General features: G+C 28.8%; 1 protein-coding gene across 1 annotated transcript; it reads left to right on the forward strand.

The window, feature by feature from the left end:
• Positions 1-7,266: 7,266 nt before the first annotated feature.
• LOC129284808 (receptor-like protein 15) lies at positions 7,267-11,834 on the forward strand. Its single transcript, XM_054920284.1, has 3 exons — positions 7,267-7,600; positions 8,525-8,683; positions 9,447-11,834. The coding sequence occupies exons 1-3, from the start codon at positions 7,267-7,269 to the stop codon at positions 11,603-11,605; spliced, it is 2,652 nt and encodes an 883-aa protein (XP_054776259.1). The 3' UTR covers positions 11,606-11,834.
• The last annotated feature ends 3,396 nt before the right edge of the window (positions 11,835-15,230 follow it).

The following is a 15,230-nucleotide window of genomic DNA, read 5'->3' on the forward strand; positions in this document are numbered from 1 at the left end:
AGATGCCACCACAAAGCACTAAGGCTTACAAGAGTTATAAACTCTAAAATGAATAATTTCATTCAACTTCTCTTTTATTTACAGGAAGAAGCATGCCTAATATATATAAGCTCATAGAGAAGACTATTTCCTAAAATTAAAACCCTAATTTTCTAACACTAAAAGGAGAAAGAAAATAAAATAAAATAATGGAGAAAATATTCATCCACATAAGTTAGGAAATATGATCCTAAAATTATGGGATTACAAAACTTAGAAATTAAAAATAATATAATTAATCCTAATCTTTGACTAGACTCAAAATAGAAAACTATGACTAATCTTACTCCTTAAGAAAGGGAGTCAAGTTAAAGGTTCACTAAAATAGGAAACAATTAAGGAGACAATCAAGGAATCATAAAGGACTCAAAATCATGCCACCCTTAATTTCTTCATTAGGGTTTCATGCCTCCTTGCTTGCAAGAGGTTTCACTTATAGTCTTCCTTACATTAGGCTAGGGTTTATACCTTTTGGGCTTGACTCTTTATAGATTTAAATCTTAAGCACAATATACACGCCTAAATACTCTCCTTTGGGCTTGAGAGGAGTGCCCCAATACTCTCTAAGCTCTTAAACTTCTTGCACAAGATTGAACAAAGCTTGCTTTATGGCTTTAATTTGGGCTTTTGTCATTGGTTCTCTAATATGTTATAAAAGGTCTTTAGACACGTTAGATTGGAAGTATTAGGCTCCTTGCTCCTTGCCCCTTGCCTTGGGCTCCTTTCATGCCACTATACTCATAATTACCATCCTCAAGTTTCGTTGCCATTAATGCCTTGTCATTCGTTCCATGGGGTCCATCAACTATGAACCAAAAATTCATCAAATGCATTCATAAAATATTGCAAAATATTTGCTAGACACAATTACTAACCAAAACGAGAATGATTAAATTTCATTTTCTAGCTAAAATGCTATACTGATTATAAAAGGAAATGAGACATGCATAAAGCATGAAAAGTTAATCAGTTCTAAATATAAATGTCTTGAAAAAGAGATAATTAAAATCTTTATACTAAGGAGGCAAACACCCTAAAAGAGAGACAAGACATAATTGATTATTAAAACTCTAGAAGATGTTCAGGTACTTGAAAGAAATTAAGAAATTTGAAAAGGTTATGTCACAATTAGAAAAAATAGAACCGAAAATATAAAATTGTTGATAACAATTTTGATAATAATATTATGTGATCAAATGAGGAACTTATACATAAATATATCATCAAAAGTAGGTGAAAAGATGATTGGCCAATGGAAAAGAAAAGGAAAATGATGTGATTTGAGTATGATTACATTTATTTTAAATATATCAAAATCATGGACATGTAGTCCAAACACTTGAAGTGTAAAATTATTATAAAATATATGAACATTTATGTGAAAATAAGAATTATCTTATAGTGGATTTTTTTATATATCATTACTTTGGCAATATATGAAATTGAAATACAATGTGTCTATGGGATATTATAGCAAATGCATATGATTCACTAAATAGTGAAGTTTACATGAGAATGCTTAAAGGAAAAAAAAATGCCAGAAGCATGACCAAGATAGTTATTTGTTATATGGATTAAAATAATCCAAGTATATAATTAACTTAACGAATATGCATTGAATGATATGTATAATTTTACATTTTATTGGACTCGTGAGTTATTCAATATCCCCATGGTTTCAAATTTATTGAAATTTTTTATGATAATTTTGTCTAAAAGTTATTGAATTTATTGGTCAAGAAATCCCACGTATTTATCTCATGATAATATTCAATTTTTTTGTTGATATCGCGCATGTTATAATTTTGTTGGTAAAAATGAAGTCCTACAAGTACATAAATGGATAATGAAATAGAGATTCGATATGATAATTTTATGAAACCATTTGCATAAGGCTAATGGAGAATATATTGACGACTCAACATATCTAAAAAATATGTTAGAGGAATATACTTGAAAAAATATTATACAATGATAATCCATTATGAATAGTTCAATTACAAGGAATACTTGCTTGAAAAGGCATTGATAACAATCCATTTGAGAGATTAGTATACTTTATTGGGATATGATAACAAGGGGTGATGTTGCTACTAGGGGAGTAAGAGTGATGTTGTCAATAGTACTGGACAAATGAGCTACGGGGCAACCCGCAGACTAGCATTTTTGTAGGTTGGGTTGCAACAGCCCGCTAATAAAATAAGTTAAAAAATCTAACTTAACCTATTTTTTGGTAGGCTAAGTAGCCCGTGGGTTAGCCCGCAAAAATTTATTAGAATTTTTTTTAACCACTTAAATTTTATATAATATATATATATATATATATATTTCACATTGTAAGGCAAAATAGCAATTAAAAGAACTTGTAAATAAATAAAATAAATATAAAATTTAATCAAGCAGATTTATTTTGTTAGATTTTTACTATTAATTATCTTCTCACCTAGATGTATTATCTTTCTCATTGAAAAAGAAAATTTGAATATAAACCTTTTCTCAATGAATTCATATTTGTGATTTCAATCAATAAATCTTATGGGATTAACAAATAATATATATTCAAAATATTTCTATAGAAACTAATAAATAATTAATTTACAGACTATAACAAAAATTTTATTTGCAAATTGTAAGAAAGATTTACATTATCTTTCAAATGTAAAGAATATATTTGGGAGTCATAAATAATATATTTGAGAAATGTTGTCATTATTGTAAATTTATAAAAAGATATAATGTGATTAAAAAATAAAAAATTATTTTTTAAAAAATAAGCTAGCCCATTTTAGCTCGCTAATTTTTTAGGTTAGGCTAGCCCAGCCCGTTTTAAAAAATGGGTTAATATGTTCAACTCAACCCATCAAAATTGTTGGGTTGGATGGGCTAGCCTGCAAAGTCAACGCGTTTTTTTGGCTCTAATTTTAATCAATTTTTAAATTGTAGGTAGAATCACCAGACATGCAACCTTGTCACAAAGTCATTAGAGTTCAACAAACAAAGTAAATACCATGTGTATACTAGGTCAAGAATAAAGAACACAATGTGTCAAGTAGTCTGCAATACTATTTATATTTGTATGTAATAAGTATTAATGATAAAATTGAAATCTATACAACTTTAACATCACAATGCCATTTATGCATTTGTAAATAATAAATATTTATATATAACTTAACATGATTATAATTGAAAGTAATCACCCATCAAGATTTTAATTATATCATATTAAAATACTAACTTTTAAAATTATGTCTAAAAAAGATTATGTTTAAAACAAAATTAAATATTTAATAATTAAAATTAACACATCTTCATTATTATTTCTTTTGCTTCTTGATACTATATATAATTTATTTCTCATTTTATATATAAAATAAGAAATTTAATTTCATAAATATCTTTTGAATAATTTTCATTTAATTTTAAATTTTTAAAATAATTCATAAGAAATTTTTTCTAATAATAATTTTATAAATTGTTTCATATAATTTAGAATTATATTTAATTTATTTAAAAAATATTTTTAGCGGAGACAAATGTTTCTGCCAAAAGTAATTATATAAATTATTTTAAAATTTAAAATTTTGTTTATAAGAATACTTTTGTCGTCGTTAAAAGTTAATTTTAATCATAACTGTTAATAATTACTCAAAGTTGTGGCTCAAAAGTTGACCTTCAATGGTAACATTTAAAAACCGCGGCCAAAAATCAAGTTTTGGTGGTGAGTTATCAGCAAAATAAAGTCACCAAAGATTCACTTTTGTTGGTAACTTTTAATTATCACTAATAAAAGTGGACATTTGGCAATGACTCTTTTTATTGTTATTAAAAGTCATTGTTAGAAGTTTTTTTTTTTTCCTTTTTGGTAGTGAGAAGACCCAGTTTTCTTTATTTGATTTACAATTATGTCATGCTTGATGGCTAAGTCAAGTCATTAAACCTTCTGACGATAAGTTATTCTCCACTTTAGTGAACAAGTTCATACAAAGTGGCAAAATTTACTTCGAGTTCATATCTTACAAATTAATAGATAGGTTGAGTACCTTGATAGAACATCTTCCTCCCTTTGACCATAGGGTTAGCATTGTCATTTCGAGAATTACAAATTCAGGGTTAACATTGTCATTTCATCAATGCACATGTCTAAATTATCTGCTTTGCAGAAAGGACAAGTAAGACTTTTCCTTTTCTTTTTTTTTTGGCCAACAAGTAAGACTTTTCATCGCCATTCAAATGTATCATTCAATTAGAAAACAGAGATAATAAAATTGATAGCTGTTTCATTGGATTTATCATTTTCCTTTTAATGAAAAAATGAGACAAAGCAGAAGAATAAATTTGCACCTCTTAAAATAGAGATATCGATAAATCTCTAATTTTCAAATAAACTTGTAAACAATGAAATGCAATTAATTATGTTTTTCGTTTAAAAATGTCTTACATTTTTAATTGAATCTCATTCCAATAAAATTATTACTTACTTTTAAATTGACTCTATCTTTTTATATTTATCCCTATTAAACACCCTACAATAAATATAAAGTCATTATTAATAAAGACACTTTTAGAAAAAAGATAATAATTACACCTCAACAAATTAAAAATATTTTATATTTTTAAATATTAAATTCTTCAAAAAATATTTTATATTTTTAAAAGGAAGGAGTTCAAATTTGAAGACCAAGTCAGTCTAGCTGATTAACCCAAAACCAAAGAAGAAAAAAAGGAAAAAATAAAAATAAAAAGACACTCCAATTTTATCAATCGCCATATGGCTTGGAATTACATGAATGTGTGGACAATATTAATTATGATGTGATGGACATGAAAACGCTTTGGAGGAATCCCATAGCACCACAAATTTTTTTTTAATTTAATAGTGAATTATCTTCCTAGCTTATTTTATTATTATTGATATGATGTATTATCATCTTCATATTAATTTATAAAAAAATTTTTAAAAAATATAATGCTACAAAATATCAAAAAATTTAGTAAAAATAAAATTTTTTTAATAAAATTTTTTTAATATTACTTTTATTATTATATTTTCTCCCTCTTTACTGCTCGTTCACAAATGAAGAGTATTTAATAGATGGTTTTTTTTTTGAAAATTTATATTTCTTTTTTAAAAAGTTAAAATTGTAATGTATACTCTCTCTGTTTAAAAATATAAGGTATTTTTTGAGGAGTTAGATATTAAAAAATGTAAGGCATTTTTAATATTTTGAGGTGTAATTATTGTCTTTTTTTTTAAGTGTCCCTATTTATGATGACTTTATATTTATTGTAAGGTATTTAATAGAGGTAAAAATAAAAAAATAGAATTAATTTAAAAATAGATAATTATTTTATTAAGATGTAAAATTCAATTAAAAATATTTATGTTTGTAAACAAAAAGTATTTAATAATTTTTATTAATACGTGTGATTTTGTTTAGAGGGAAAAACTTACTTGTGGGATCTTTCACCGAGAGAACAAGTGTGGGGTGTGGTGGCAGTTATATGTTGTCAAGGTTTAATTATGGAAATTACCCATCCTGACTGTTGCAGTCGGGAGGGTGTCAGCTGTGCCAACTCCGCGCGGAGGGAGCTCTTCTGTGCCATGTAGTACTCCGTCTAAAAATATAAAATATTTTTAATTATATTATACTTTTATAATTATTTATTTTTAAATTAATTTTATTTTTTTATATTTATTTTTATTTAATAGAGTATTTTATTTTAAAATAAATATAAAGTGATTTATTTAATAAAAGTACTTTTAAAAAAAATAATTAAATTTTAAAAGATTAAAAATATTTTATATTTTTTAACAAATGGAGTAAAAGATTAAGAGCTCAAGAGTTGGAACACATCAAGTGAAATACCAAACCATGAAATAATAGAGAATTAAAAAATATGGATAATAAAATTAAATACAGACGACTGATTTTTCATTATTATTAGTAAGAAAACATATTGCTTTTATGGCCACGATGGGTCCTTATAAATAAATCAATACATTTGAATTATCTTATAATTTTGATCATTTTCAATGGACCATCTAATGACTAAACCAGTTATTGTGGTGGCACTATGGATCCATACCACCAACTATTGATATACAGCTCTCGAGATTATTTATAATTAGATTTTTGTACCTCACTCAAACAATAATTTACACGAAATCTCACATTTACTTTTTCACACACTCTTAGTGTGTGTTTGATATTTAGTTTGTCAAAAGTTCATTTGGTAAAAATTTATTTTGTAAAAATTAGTTTAGTGAAAGTTAGTTGTTATAACGAAATTTGTGTTTGAATACATTTTTTTTAAAGTTGGTTTAGTATATTGAAAGTTATTTGATTTGTGATAGTGAAATGTGCTTTTGAATGTACAATTATAAAAAAAAATATTGATTTATGATGATTTATAATTTTTATCACACAAATGTAATATATTTAGAATATTTAAAAAATGTGATAAAAATTTTAAATAACATAAATTTTGATCTATAATGCTAAAAATTTAATCTTTAGTTATTTGTATTTTTTTAATTTGTAATTTTAGAAAATGTAATACAGTTTTGTAATTTTTATTATACATTAATGCTAAAGATTAACATGATTGATTATTCAATTTATAATGCTAAAAACTTGATACCTAATTATTATTATTAAAATAATAATTATATTTTTAATAAATTAATTTTTTTAAAATAAAAGAATAAGAGATTAAACTTGAGTAGTATGGTCAAATAACATTCTACTTTTCAAATCTACTTTTTAAAAGCTTCAGATAGTTACATTTCAAAAATCCTCTTTCATCTACTGTTTGAATATATTTTTAGAATATATTTTTTTGTAAAATATTTTATCCAAAGAACTTTTAACTTTTTAAAAGTAAAATTTTATTTTCTGAACGTGAAAAACAAGAAAACCAAACGGGCTCTTAGTCTTTCATAGTCACGCTTGGGGCCGCTAATATCACTAATACCTTATCCTCTGAATTTTATTTTTTCAAACCTTTTATGGACGACTCAGTCATAGCAAAAAATGTCAATATCATTGCCAGGGCAGCCATTTCAACTTTCATTAATGCCAATGGAAAGATTTCATATGGGGACCATCTTTATCACCATGGCTTATAAGAATGAGAGTTATGCGCAGTTGAATAAATTGCGAGAGATTAAAGGAAAGTAAGGAAGCATAATACTAAAGAATGGGATATTTAGTGAGAGAACAAATGTGGTGGGCAGTGGCTGTTTTTATAATATTAGAGTTTAATGCTGTGATCATCAAGGGGTGTTTGCAAGAAGAGAGAGAAGCTCTTCTCAAACTGAAAGAAGCTTTCAATCATCCAAATGGCTCGTTTCTTCCTTCTTGGAATAACCTTGCCAGTTCTGATTGTTGTAGCTGGGAGGGAATCAGCTGTGACAACTCTCAGAGAGTCACAAGCCTTCTTCTGCGCTATATAAGAGCTCAAGAGTTTGAAGACATCAACTGGTCATTGAATGCTTCTTATTTTCTCCCTTTTCACCAACTTCAAGTATTGGACTTGTCTGGAAATTACTTGTCAGGTCTCTCCTCTCCTCTCGGGCTATTTTATGATTTATGATTATGATTTATGATTTACGTACATATTTAGAACACAGACGCAAAAAGTATCACGCAAACACTACTATTTTAAAGCGTCTAAAACCCTGATATAGTAATCATGCGACATAGCTTATGCTAAATCACTAGTTTTAATACATAATGAACTGAATGGGGCAAAAGGTAACTTCGAAGTAATGTTTTTAGGGGTCAACCTGTGAGTTCATGCTACATCTCTTAGAGGATGATGATATTAATTACATGATTTTTTATGAAATTTTTTACCTATTATAACGTTAAGAGTGAGTGATGACATTTTTGTTGTTGGATCAGGGTTATTTGGCGAAATTAGGTTGGACAACTTACAAACTTTGTATCTGGAAGATAATAGGCTGACGGAAATGCCGTTCTTTGGTGCTTAATTTTAATTTTCGAACTTATTTCAGATGCCATACTTTAATTTTTTGTTACTTCCTGAATTGGTTCTTGTTTTTTGAAAAATCAATTGAGATTTAATTTTAGAAATCGTTGAGAATATGGAAAGTTGAATAAGATGACATTTACACTTAACATATGATGGAAACATGACTGGAGAAAAAATGAAGATTTGTAAATCATTCATTTAGCAATTAACTTGATCAATAAATTTTGACATCTATATATAAAATAAGTAATAGTAGCACCAGCGTTAAGGACTTGTAATGGTTGTAAGGACAATTCAGTAAGGAAAGAATAGACTTTTTTTTTGCCAAAAGGAAATAATAGACTTTAAACAAGGGAATGTAATGTAAAAGGAATCTATGGAATGGAAGAAAGAAAAGAAAAAGACATAAAACTTGTACATGCATTTGTTTACTTCTTTGTTATTGTAAGATTCTTTTTGACTATTTCTATTTCATATTTGACAGATAATGTTTCTCATTCCCGCAATTTGAAGACTTCGAAATTGTCTTTGAATTCCTTAGGGGCTGATCTTTCAGAATCTCATACATCTCTTGCATCTCTAACTTCCTTGAGGACATTGTCCCTTTATAACAATAACCTTTCAGGCTCATTGCCACAGCAAGGTACTATATTTATAGCATTTTCAGTAAAATTCATTTATTATGTGAGTAAACCACTGTTAAGATTAGATTAAATTGACAGAGAATTTATCCAGCCATGTTTTTCAAATCAACTTTTAAATTTAAAATTGGTTGAAAAATACAAGTCTATTGACCAGTCAATGACCACCAGTTATTGGGTAACTCTGGTCAACACCAGTCAAATGGGGGAGTTCAAGGGCATTGGTGTCATTTTATATGGTAAATTAATTACAATCAAATCCCTTAGATCTTAATGTAATTTTACAAATTCATGGAATTTATTTATAAATAAATTTACTATCCTTATTTATAATTTTTCCAATATTGAAATCAATACATACATCAAAATAAAAACTTTGCCTCACATCTTTAAATGCATCATACCATACTCCATCTTTACCATCTAAATTAGCCGAGTAACCCTATGTAGTCTTTATTTATTTATACCTGGGAGCTACATTTTTCGGGATTTAAATATATCTGATTAATTAGTTCATACATTACTTACTTTTAGGCTCGCGATCGAGGTTTTTGTGACTCAAATATTAAATCTAATGCAGTAATTAAGTTCACTTTAAATTTAAATTAGTTCAGTTTTCATCTATACATTCTTAAAAAAAGTCGTTACTTAATATCACAGTTAAACTATCACTTAGAGTGTTGTTTTTTATTTGTTTGAAAACTATTAATTAAAGACTCATGTATAAAGTAAGTGAATTTTAAAAAGAAAATTTATATGTTGCAGGAGGCCTGTGCAATCTGAAAAATCTGAAAATGTTGTCTCTTGGCCGCAACAAGTTTAAGGGACTCCTTCCTTCGTGCCTCAGTAATTTGACATCTCTTCTTACAATTGATCTTCAATACAATGGTTTTGAAGGAAGCTTCCCTTCCTCACTCTTTCATTCTCTAAAGTACCTCAGATTCATCTCTTTAGAGGAAAACTCTTTCACTGGCATAGCATCATTTTCTGTGTTTGCCAACCACTCAAACCTTCAACTCTTCACGATCTCGTGTTGTAACAACCCCAGTCTCAAGCTTGAAACTGAAAATCCCCAATTTCTCCCATCCTTCCAATTAAAGACTTTCAAGATTGTCAAATGCATTATGAATGAAGCAAGCGATCACAAAACTATACCCTCTTTTCTTCGTCATCAATATGACTTGAGAGTTCTAGACCTTGCCCAATTAAACATTTCAGGAAGTTTCCCACACTGGCTTTTTACGAACAACACCAAATTAAATTCTGTGAGTTTCAATTACAACTTCTTGACTGGCCCCTTTGAGCTCAACCACACCTTAAGATTACTTGATATGCAACTTTTTCAAGCTTCTGCTAACCCTATTAATGATGAGATCCCTCCTCATATTGGCACAGTTTTCCCAAACTTGGTTTTTTTGAACATGTCTTCGAGTTCATTACAGGGTAGATTTCCAGCTTCACTAGGTGACATGAGGCAGTTGAACTTGCTAGACTTGTCCAATAACAATTTGTCTGGCTATCTGCCCCAAGAATTTGGTAAGGGTATCAATGACTTGAGGTTTCTAAGGTTGTCAAACAACAACTTAACCGGTCCATGCTTACCAATAGGTTCAAATTTCACGCATTTGTTGTCTGTTGATTTGAGCAAGAATAACTTCAAAGGAAAAGTACCAGATGGAATTAATAATAGTTCTGAATTAAGAATGCTGGATTTAAGTGCCAACCAACTATATGGTGAAATGCCTAGCTGGATTGGAAACTTTAAGCATTTGGTTTTGCTCATTTTGTCCCAAAATTCTATGGCAGGTCCAATACCAAAAAGCTTTTGCAGTTTAGTTGAGCTGAAATACCTAGACCTTTCTAAAAACAGATTCAATGGCACCTTGCCAAGCTGTCTAAATATGCCATCCCTGAGGTACTTACATTTACGGGAAAATCATTTTTTTGGACCCATACCTTTTGTTTTAGCCAAATCTCCCTTTCTATTAACTTTGGATTTGACAAAGAATAGATTTTCAAGTCAAATTCCAAGGTGGTTCAAGTCAATGTTAAACTTAAGGGTCCTCCTCCTAAAGGGAAACAAGCTTGAAGGTTCCATTCCTTTAGATGTGTGTAACCTCAAGAACATAACCATGTTGGATCTATCACAGAACAATCTTTCTGGAGGTATACCACATTGTTTGAATAACATCATATTTAGAAGGACGGATGCAATGGGTGGGACCACCATAGGAAAATATTTTGTTCCCTGGATTACGAAAGGCCCAAAATTAGTCTATAATTATACTAGCGGTGAGGTTGAACAAAACAGAGAAGACATAAGAAATTTTACATGGTATGAGGAACAAGAAGTGAATTTCATGTCAAAAAGTAGGTATGAATCTTATGAGGGAAATGTATTGGAGTTAATGTCAGGCCTAGATCTCTCAGATAATCAGTTGACAGGTGAAATCCCTTTACAAATTGGATACTTGAATACTATCCATGCCTTAAATTTGTCAAATAACTATTTGACCGAGTCTATTCCTGAAACATTTTCTGATCTTAAGCAAATAGAAAGTTTAGACCTTTCATACAATAAATTAACAGGACATATTCCTCCCCAACTGACCCAGTTGTACTCATTGTCTGTCTTTTCTGTGGCTCACAATAATCTATCCGGCAGGGTGCCTGATTGGAAAAATCAATTTTCAACTTTTGATCCAAGTTCTTATGAAGGTAACCCTTTTCTTTGTGGCCCACCTCTGGAGCATAATTGTTCATCTATTGATAACCTAGTAGGAAGACACATCCATCAATTTCATTCCAAAGAAGATGACTTCCGAGAAGCTTTCTTATGGAGTTTTGCAGGAGCATTTGTGGTCTTTCTTTTTGGTGTCATTATCTTTCTGTATTTGAAATCTTACTTCTACATTTACAAGTGAATTGAAAGAGAATAAGAAAGTTGTTTGCATGGATCGTAGAAGTAATAAAGATATCCTTCAAGACTTCCATGGTCCAAATGGAAATTATGCTAAAATATTAAGCCTATTTTTAGTCCTAGCTGCTTTATGTTGTAATACAATGTCATAGATATATAATGTAGCTGTTGATTTAGTGATGAAAGGTCTTGTAAAGAAGGAACTTAATTGTATTAAGAAACTTTTGTTGCCATTGATTCTGAGTTTGATTGAATTGTCAAGATATGTTGGGGGTGACAAACTATTTAGGGTATGGACTGACTTCAATCTAAGGATAACAATACCAAATAAAGATAGAAATATACACAAAATAGGAGATTCATTTATTATATATCTATATCCAAAGGCCAACATGACTGAAAAAAGTAGACATACATACATTCATATATATATATATATATATAGAGAGAGAGAGAGAGAGAGAGAGATTTTATACTATACACACACACACAAAAGTGAAACATGGATTCTTGGGTGTAATTGTCACGTCCCACCAAAACAAGCGTGACTGGCATGAGAAACAAGGTAAACCTTGCTTTGTAAGCCTAATCAATTCATAACGTTTCTAATTACACTTGAAAAAAAATACTTAAAGTATAATGACAATTAATGTGTATAAAATCCAGCATTAGCTCCTTCAATTTAAAATGAAAATGTTTAGAACAATCAATCAACTTTAGTTGGAACAAAATACAAGAGTTTTTTCCCAATATTTAAATAATACAAATCAAAGATATGGACATATGGCTTACACTTTTAAAATAATGAATTTGTTTTTGCAACGAAATCATGAAATAAAATTCACCACGAAAACAGCTTAAGCATAGCAAAACAAAAAAAAAATCAACTATCCAACAGGAGATCCTCTTTCTAATGCAGATGAAGGATGTGGCATGTATCTATTATCTAAAATACAAATAATTTAGTAAGTACATAATAACAAGAATCATTATTAAAATATTTAAAATTAAAAAAACAAATAATACTGAATCTTGTTTAATTTCGTCAAGATGAGAGACACACCATGATAATTTGAAATATTTAAAACACTTAAGGTGCATGTAAATCGACATGGATTCAAAATTGTGGTACCAAAGATATAAATCAGAACAAGATTTTAAAAAATATTATTAATTCAATAATAAGAATTTAATAAAAATCACTTGTTCTCAAAAACTAGATTCTTCAGATGAACCGACATAGCCAAAGATATTTGTCATGGGCATACAGCCCATATGGGAAAATTACCAATCCAGTATGGTGTAGGCCACAAATAACATGCGCAGCATGAAGACCTCGGATAACAATCATAGCACAAAAGGTCATAAATAATGGGTGTTCTATGTTTGTTCACTCCATGCATATTCACAATTATACATGAAATTCCATCCTTTCAATCCATAAAAATTTCTCTTGTAAAGAAAACAACTACATAAATAAATAAATAAATAATTTTTTTAGAATATTCATAAACCATTTTTTTTCAAAGTTCCTCAAGTGATCCTTCTCCATCTGTCCAATATCAATTCCCTAAATGGCTCACAAACCTCTTTGTACCAAAAGGATACTCCACTTAGATGTAATCCTATGATGGAGTATCATCATCCATACCTTCGCCATTTCCACCAAACAAGCAAGACCTATACCAGATAGAGACTTAAACCTACTAATTATTTCTAGAACTAAAAGACACACTTGCATTAAGACCCACTCAAGAAGATAAGGATCAAGCTGCTTGGGAAGAAGAATAGCTGGAGTAACTCAGACGTAACAGACCTGCCACTAGGAGACGTAAAAGGGAAGAAAAGAGATGGCTCAATCTATCACATGATCAGGAGTGCATCCATCAAAGCCTATGTTAATCACAGAAGGAATCTATTTTTTATGTATTTGTCTTATTATAATATTATCAAAAGTCACTTTTGACTTTTAGATAAAGCTGTCTACTTTAAATCATTAAAGTTCACTATCATTGTATTGGTGTTGAAAAGGAAATATGGAACTTGTAGGAAGTTTATTAAAATTTTGTTATAATTTTATAGGGTGTTCAGAGGAAGAAAAATTCGATTGAAATGGTAAGAGAGAAATTTTGAATTTTGGGAACACTTCAAGTAAGTAAATAACATTCCAATCAATTTATTAGCAAATTTTGTTATCAAGATATATTATTTTAAATAATTTATATGTATTAATATATATTTCTAGTACCAATTACCTTTGTTATTTAAATTATCCCATCTCTTGAATTCATAACATATACTTTTAAGGTTGACAGAAATGCTTTTTACAAGTTCTCGTAATCCTTTATTTGATAAAGATAATCATGGAAATTAGTGAAAGAGTTTATGAGATATTAATTATGAATTTTCATATTTAGAAGATTGATTGTTTTACTTGATTCATGCGAGTTTGATGCTACGAAGAGGAATATATATTTTGAAAAGTGATTATTTTTCTTGCATGTTTAAAAATTGATTTCAAAGGGACTATATACAGAACACTGGTTGCTAATAGTAGCTCTGTTAGTCTTTAGCACACCATGATCAATATCTAGCTAGTTTGATTTTCGTGAGCTTTGTTCTCACGTCTGTTATTTGTGGGTCTTGTACTTGCGTCTGTTTCATGACTTTGACTACATCTGGTTAGTTACCTCATAGACTATGTGTCCACATCTGTTTCTTGGCTTTGACCACGTCTAGTTAGCTATCCTTATGGTCTGTGTATCCATGTTTGTCTTCGTGGCATAAGTCATGTTCGGTTATTTATCCTTATAGATTGTGTATTCACATGTGTCAATTAATTGTTCTGATAAGTCCATAAAAACATGATTTTTAAATTATTTGGTGATTACATACTCTATTGGTTTAATTAGTAAATGTTACTACATTTATTTGTCTTCTTGAGATCTAGTGATAAGTATATTAGATATTATAAATTTAATGGTTAAGATTTATTTATGGCTATATAAAAATTTCTTAATTTTAAAGTTTTTGAAATATTTTATATGAAATTGTTGTCTCTTTAATTTTTATAATCATTGTCATTTATTCATTTATTCTTTTAAACTTCATAAATGTTGGAATGTTATTCACTGAAAATAAATTTGGTCTCAGATAGTATAGCTGACGCTGAACCACTTCCTAAACATTAAGGAGTCTATTAATAAGTAGAAGTAGAGAAGCTAAGGATTAAGCTTTCTTTTGATGTAAAGTCTTAATTATGAAATTTTATTTTGTAAACTTATTTTTAGGTGCTCCACATAGTTTATAGCTAGATCCTTTATTTTGTTATATACTCTGTCTGTTGGCTGAAAGTAGCTTTACTCCTAATTAATTTGATATTTTATTGAAATATTGTATTGTAAAATTTTTGAGAGGTCTTATTTATAGGAAAGGTTTTGCCAAAATTTCTAAAAAATAAAAAATACTGAAACTTTATTTATAGGTAAACATTATTAAAGGTGTTAAAAATTTCAATATAAATCTAATTATGTTTTAGAATTAAATAGTAGATTAAAGTTTCCTTAACCACGGCTAAACAGATGTATGTTTGTACAAATATCCGGTGCCAATCATGTCTAATTTTTAAG

This window comes from Prosopis cineraria, unplaced genomic scaffold (genome assembly GCF_029017545.1).
Source record: "Prosopis cineraria cultivar Desert tree isolate PC_DT_omini unplaced genomic scaffold, ASM2901754v1 PC11, whole genome shotgun sequence".
NCBI classification, from domain to species: domain Eukaryota; kingdom Viridiplantae; phylum Streptophyta; class Magnoliopsida; order Fabales; family Fabaceae; genus Prosopis; species Prosopis cineraria.

What these genes read in the sequence shown, in the direction of transcription:
- LOC129284808 (XM_054920284.1), top strand. Translation starts at nt 7,267, where the DNA reads ATGTGGTGGGCAGTGGCTGTTTTTATAATATTAGAGTTTAATGCTGTG. An exon ending in GTCTGGAAATTACTTGTCAG is followed by an intron (nt 7,601 to 8,524) that starts GTCTCTCCTCTC and finishes CATATTTGACAG; the next exon opens with ATAATGTTTCTCATTCCCGC. An exon ending in AGGCTCATTGCCACAGCAAG is followed by an intron (nt 8,684 to 9,446) that starts GTACTATATTTA and finishes TATATGTTGCAG; the next exon opens with GAGGCCTGTGCAATCTGAAA.